The sequence below is a fragment of the Leptonychotes weddellii genome, chromosome 1, assembly GCF_054177405.1.
Source record: "Leptonychotes weddellii isolate Sample4059 chromosome 1, ASM5417740v2, whole genome shotgun sequence".
NCBI lineage: Eukaryota > Metazoa > Chordata > Mammalia > Carnivora > Phocidae > Leptonychotes > Leptonychotes weddellii.
Genome location: NC_138369.1, coordinates 134,775,922 through 134,782,945, shown reverse-complemented (window position 1 = coordinate 134,782,945; position 7,024 = coordinate 134,775,922). Strand labels below are relative to the sequence as shown.

The window sequence follows — 7,024 nt, the reverse complement described above, 5'->3', positions numbered from 1 at the left end:
CATCCCCCTGGGGAATTCTCAGTGAAGCACAGAAGAATCTTATGGCTGTGTCAGGATCACCAGCTTTCTCAGTTCACCTAGGCAGTTCTGTTTTGTGACAACCTACACTCCTGTGTTTGTTGGTGATTAAGGGGATCTGGTACACAGTTAATATACTGTGAAGTGTATGAGAATTATTTATAAATTACTGGTGGACTTTATTGTGAGAAAGATTATATTTAACAAAAACTATATGTAATTAAAAATTAATTGATATTTGAATAAGGGCTGTTGATTAGTTAATATTATGGTATCAGTATTAACTTCCTAATTTTGATAATTGTGCTCTGGTTATAGCAGATACTAATATTCGGGAAAGCAGAGTGAAGGGTAATGGGAATTCTTTGACTATTATTTGCAAATTTTTTATAAGCTGAAATTACTTCAAAATGAAAAGTTAAAAGAAGATTTTCAAAGATTTAAATAGGTAATTCAAGAACTTTATCCATATTTTGTGTTCTGGGGGCCTGGACCCAGGAAAAAAGCACCTCTTTGGCGTCTCTCCTTTGTTGCCAAAGTGATGAAATCCACTGTAGGGTAGATGAAATGAACGAACATGAAAGTCCTCGCTAAAGTAAACTCCTAAACAAATGGTAATAGTAATTATTGTCTCATATGGAAACGCTTCTCTATAAATAGAGGGAGGAACAAGCCATCATACTGAATACCCTACCAGATATTCTCTAAGTAGCTTACAAAAAGCTTAGAAATTGCTGTCCTGGGGATCCATTGACCGGTTTTGAACAAAGCAGGCATATAACAACAATATTTCAGGAAGGGTCATCAAGCCTTTAGTACATAGGATGGATGGAGTGGGCAGACCCCAGACTCAGCAAATGCCACTATGAGTTATTCTAATAACTGAGGAGTGAACAATCCTTACTGAATGGGCGTGGAAAAGAAGAAACCCAGAGGAGAGGCATTTTAAAGGACTAGCCTGGAGGTGGGGGTGAGAGGGAAGAAATGAGTCAGTGGTTACTTGAAGATGTCTAGCCAAGATGACTACAGCAATGCTGGTGTCACTGAGAGACGGATGGAAAATGGAAGGAAGGAGACCCCATACACAGAGCTTGGGTTGGGAACTCAAGTGGCTCCAGAAGCCAGGCAGGTGCAAAGGGGGGAAGACAGGCGGTGGGAGCTGCAAACCTGAAAGGGGGCTGTCACAGCTGGGCATCAGCAGTCCTTGCCCTGTGGGATTGCACTTTCTTTCCGTGTTACCAGATCTCCCATTTTTGCAAGAGAAGCTAGAAACTCAGATCTCTTAAGTGAAATCTCTTAACCCTTTAAAGTTGGCAATTAATTTTAAAAAACTTTAAAGCATTGTGTTGCCAAACCAAACACATCTGTGGACCAGATTCGGAAGGCAGGCTGTCACTTGTGACCTTTGGCAAAGACAGAAGGTTAAGGGTCAAAGTTCACTGTCACTGTGATACCTAGGGAGTTAGGTGACTGTAAAGGGATTCAGTAACTAAAATACTGTACTTAAAGTTTCCGTCAGCAATCTGAGCTGTATGAATGTCCCTACCCTTCAAGTCTATATATGGATTTGAATTTATACAGGAAGTTTAATCTAATCTTCAAATGGTTAAATCACAAGAATTTGAGTGCTTACTGTGTGCTGAGTACACAGAAGTCAAGGAATTTCAGATCTAACTGGAGAAGAAAAAATCAAGTCCTCCTGAAAACTTGAGACAAATTTTGCAACAGCCCGGGAGACTCCTTTCTCCACATTATGCTAGAATATCAGTCACCTTAAATCCTGGATACCCCGCAAATCACTTCCATTTGGCAAACTTGGAATAATGCGTGTGTGGGATGTGGTGTGGGGGTGGTGTGTGTGTGTGTGTGTGCACGCCCGCGTGAATCTGTAACCAGAAATCTTATTTCCCGGGCAGTGGTTACAAGGCGGCAGCCCCCAGTCTTCCCTCAGCGTAGGAGGGGAGCTAACTGGGTTGGGGGTACCCGGGCGCAGGAGAGGAGGATGGGAGTGGCGGGCTGGCGGAAAACCGCTCGCCGTCAGGTTTCTCCGCTGGAATCCCAGTCTTTGTCTCTGTCACTACAAGTGTTTGTGTAGGTTCTCCTACCAAAATAGAAAGTGTCAAAGAGATGGTGACAACGAGGATAAAAACAAGGCAGGACTTTTTCTCAGTTCCACCTAGCGCCCTCCGTCCAGAAGGCCAGCGCGCCTCCTCCTGCCGTCCTCCGAGAGCCGCGGTGGGGCAGGAAGCGGGCGGCTGGGGCTGCGGGTCCTCCTGGGAGCGCGGCGGTTTCCTCCCGAGCTGCCCAGTTATCTCCAGAGCCGCAGACCAGCTCTCGGAGGAGCGCGTCCTCCCGCCCCCCGCCCCCCCTCCCCGTACTCCTCAACCCACCCACCTACTTCCTCCGGCCCCGTACACACGCAGCACGGAGCTGCCAAAAATTTCCACCCTCCGCCCCCCTCCCTAGCTAACTTCCTTCCAGCATTTCCTGAGCTGGATGATCCTAGGATTTGTAAGACAGGAAAAAAAGGAAGGCGTGAGGGCGGGCGAGAGAGACAGGATGCTTGTTTGTCGCGTTCCCAAAGCCATCTGAAGGCAAGACAGCGGGCGCAGGGCAGAGGAGCCACGCAGCCCCGGGGCTGTCTCCTCGCCCCCCGGCTGCTGCCCGCTTCCCGCGCTCTCGTCCTCTGCTGGGCATCTGCAGAGGCGGAAAGGAGAGCTCGCCCTCCCTCCGAGGCGGAGGGAAACACCCGAAGACACCGCAGGAGCCCGTGAAAGTCCCTGGGACTCCAAGTGAGGAAGTGACACTCCCGCCGGCCGGCCCGCGGCCGCCAGCTCCGCCCGGCCTCCGGCCCCGCGGCCCTGGAGGAGCGCGCCGTGGACTGCAGGCTCCGCGGCCGCGCCGGGCTCAGCGCCCCGCGGGGTCCATGCGCGCTGCCCCGGGCCGCACTTCCTCCGCGCGCCCATGCGGCCCCCCAGAGCCGCGCCGCAGCCCGTGATCTGAGCCCGGAGACCATCCTAGGCGCGGTGCCAAGCACAGGGGAGGGGGAGACGGAGGGGCAACCTCTTTGGGACTAACTCATGAAGAACAAGGGTGCCAAGCAGAAGCTGAAACGAAAGGGAGCCGCCAGTGCCTTTGGCTGTGACCTGACCGAGTATCTGGAAAGCTCAGGACAGGATGGTAAAGTGCCTTCGCTTTTCCCCCCCGCTTTTCTTTTTGTTTGAGGGCGAAATGCATTCAGTTCACAAGTTAATGTAGTCTAGGCCTGTGGGCGCAGTGTACTTTTTTTTTCCTTTTTAAAGAACACGTGTGATTCCTAAGGTGCACGGCGCTGCCACCCCGACGTGCTGAGGTTGTGGCGGTCCTTCCGTTGGTCGCACACCAGCCGTTAATGGGCGGTGCTGCTTCAAGTTTAACCGGCTACCTCTGCGGGCTGGGGGTGGGAGCTCCAGAGGTCCTGATCGCAAGTTTCGGATGTCGGAGGGGAGGGATGCGGGCTGGACTTGTGGGATGGTGATCAGTGGGCTTCTCTGGGTACATAATTATGACCGCCTTGGGTGTCCTTCCCGGGATCTCCAATTTCATCTGCTCACATCTTTTTTTATTAATGTGCTGGAAGGCAGGGGGTGCGGTGGATCCTGGCTGGGGGAGTGGTTGCACAAACATTTTCTGAATTTCTGAACTGATGCCAGATATATATAGTACCTCCCTCCCTCCCCTTCCCAACCCCCCAGACCCTTTACCTCCTCTTGGCTTTCAGATTAGCATTTGGTGTGTCAGACAAGAAGAGTGCTGTAAAAAGGTCAGAGGGCCTGGATTTTAAAATAGTTTAGGGTATATAAAAGAAAAGGAGAGCCAGCGTCTCTGTTTTCAAGGTCAGATTGGATTTTTTTTTTTTTTTAAAGGGAATCCTGCAGAGTAGAGACAATTTAAACATTTGTTGGGGGAGAGGGAAAGAAAACAAGCTAGAATACAATAACAGCATTTGAAGTTAGAAGTTTTTAATCATAGGAAAGTTGTGGAAATTGAGCAGAAAATGACTCCTTTTGTAAGGTTGACTGGTCTTGTGCATACCGTGACAAAAAGGCCTTGTCTTCAGAAACTTAAGTGAGAGAGAAGATAGTCCACTATATAGGCCTTGTATTTACACATAGATAGCTATAACAAAGGAGGAAACTGGAGGGCTGTTTAACTGTGCAGAATAATTCTGCCTCCAGGAAAATCATCTCAAAAGCAATTTGATCAGCTCGTATCAAACGTGCATCTCAAAAACAGTGCAATGATTTTGTTTCGATTCCGTTTTGTTTTTTTTTTTTTAAAGACTCAGCACCACCTAGTAATTTGCAGTGGTGTGATATTCCTGTGGTATTCTAGACTTCAGCCTCCGCTGTGTCATTAGGACAAATGGCTTAGTATCTTAGAGCTTGGGGGACCACAGGTTTCAAAACTGCCTCTTTTGAAACCAAGGTATAACAGTCAACTCATTTCATCCTCTCCAGTAATCTGGGAGAGGGCAATTTGAAATAAAATTGGACTGAACTTTTTTGAATGTGATAGAACTCCAAGAGTGCATCTTAACCTCTGCCCTCAGAAGTTCAGAAGGAAATGTTTCCCTCCACCTGTTTTTGTGAGGAACTTCAAGTTTAAGTCCAGGTTCACTACAAATGCTCCTGGGATGCCCCTGCCTGCCATGTTGGTGTTATTCTGGTCGCCCCTTCAAGCACGAGAGATGCATGGGGGTGCTTGCTGGTCCCGCCCCATTCTTACAATGTTATAAATCATAGGATGAGCCAGGAATCCCAGCATTCTGTGAAGACACCTCAAAGGCAGACTTTGGCAGCTCTTCTTTCACATGCTTTATAGATTGGGCTTCCATACAGGTTTCGTTTGGAAAAAGAAAAAGGGAAGGGCGCTACTGCTTAAAGAAAAAAAATTGAAAACCAGTACCCAGTGTTCCCAGCCTTGAGTGGGGTGGGGGAAGCAAGGAAGCCCGAACAGGTAAATTGACCTGCCTAAGGTCATACAGTGAATGACAGAGGGTGCAGAGGGACCTGGCTTACCAGGCTCCTCTCCCCTCCCTAGTTTTCTCATCTAGGCCAACATTCTCCTCTAATGATTTTTTTTTTTCCTAAATTGAAAGCAGACAGCCCCGTCACAGGATCAGCAAACTTTCAAGTCTGACATACCTGAATACAGTTTAGCTTTGAAACAAAAGGAAACTGACCCAGTTAATGATCTAGACACCATTCTTGTGCCACATGAGAATCAGGCGCGCAAAATAAACAGCTTATATAAATGAGAGTGATTAGGATTTCTTTTTTGCCACATCTAAAACTAGTTATGTAGTTGTCTCTTATTTTTCCTGTAGCATCAGTAAGCAAAATGCTAATGGTTTTTTTCTCAAAAAATGTGTTTTCCTCACGGACTTTTTGAAACATGTATTGGTTAGTAGACAAGGCTTGGACTCTGCTTCCAGGGAGGAAAAGCTGATCTGGGCACTGCCCCTCTGCCCACCACCTTGGAAGTTCAACCCAGAATCCTGAGGGTGACAAATCAGCATGGTAAAGAAACCAGAAGGCTGGGGAGGGCCTCACGAGATAGACATGATGATTACTGAATTCTGGAGTCAAGGGTAAGGTGATGATCCTGCAAAGAGACAGAGAAAAATGGATCCAGGTCTGGGAACATAAGGGCAGAAGAGGACAGAAATGTAGGATGCCAAGAGAGCCCTTGCACTTGGCCAGGGAGGGAAAGCCCCAAGCTGGGGTGGAGGACAAAGCTGGTGACAATTCACTGTGCTCAGGCCATCTGAAAATGGGGAAGCTACACCTCTGAGGCCGAGCATAAAGGATGAATGCCATCCACTTCCATCATTTGCTCTGGCCAGCCCTGCTACCTTCAGCTGGATAAATCTGCCAGGTCAGGGTGTGTGGGTGACAAATAGGTGTCCAGCTCAGAGCGGAAGCTGCTCAGGGCCAAGTGTCATCTTTAATCTTTAGGAAGCTGATGAAAACCAGAAGCCCTTTCTCATAGAAATGTATGCTCGTGCGTGCATACACACACACACACACACACACACACAAATCGTGTATACAGTTTCTGTGGGCATCCACACAGATGCCAAGTTCAGACCCTGCTGTTGATCATCCCATCTGCACACAGGCCTGATGTGAAGGGTCAGTTTCCCCCTTTCGCTTCTTTGACCACTTTCCTCCCGCCTGGTAAAAACACTCAAGAATGGCACAGAGTTGCTCGTCGCCAGCTTGACCAGCACAGTGCCTGCCACCCCAACCCTCAGCTCTCCCCTGGGAACCAGATAATGTTATCTTCCTGGCTGGAGTAGAGGGAGAAGAGCGTTCCTCCCTCGCTGGTATGCTGAAAATAGTTTTGGGGGTCTTCTTTTTGACCACTGAATGAGAAGGCCATTGCTTGCATCTATGTAATAAAACCCCATCATTTTGTCACCTGTGGTTGGAAGCCTGCGGGTGAAGCCCTGTGAGGCCAGAGCGCATCCACAAGCGTTTCCCCCTCTCCATTCTCAGCCCAGTGCCCCAGGTCTCCCCACGCGGCTTGGAAATGCTGGGGCCAGGAGCCAAGGGACCAGTAAGAGAACGTTATCGGAAAAGCTGTCCTCTGCCTCCATTTGTGTCAGCTGTCTCCACTCTGAAGGCTGAGGACTTTCTCACCCTTCCGAGCAAATCTGTCATTTTATCTGATCCCTGGGAAAAGGTGATACTGTCTGACGCAGTGGTTTGCCACGGTGGCGGCACATTAGAATCACCTGAGGAGCTTTAAAAAAAAAAAAAAGCTGGGCGCCTGGGTGGCTCAGTTGGTTAAGCGACTGCCTTCGGCTCAGGTCATGATCCTGGAGTCCCTGGATCGAGTCCCGCATCGGGCTCCCTGCTCGGCAGGGAGCCTGCTTCTCCCTCTGACCCTCCCCCCTCTCATGTGCTCTCTCTCTCTCATTCTCTCTGTCTCAAATAAATAAATAAAATCTTTAAAAAAA

General features: G+C 48.7%; 1 protein-coding gene across 1 annotated transcript in view; it reads left to right on the top strand.

The window, feature by feature from the left end:
- The first annotated feature begins 2,895 nt into the window (after positions 1 to 2,895).
- ARHGAP31 (Rho GTPase activating protein 31) overlaps positions 2,896 to 7,024 on the top strand; it is a 100,197-nt gene continuing 96,068 nt past the window's right edge. Inside the window, exon 1 of the mRNA XM_081833595.1 lies at positions 2,896 to 3,198. Within this exon, the coding sequence (XP_081689721.1) occupies positions 3,099 to 3,198 (100 nt within the window). The 5' untranslated portion in view covers positions 2,896 to 3,098. The remainder of the gene's footprint in view (positions 3,199 to 7,024) is intronic.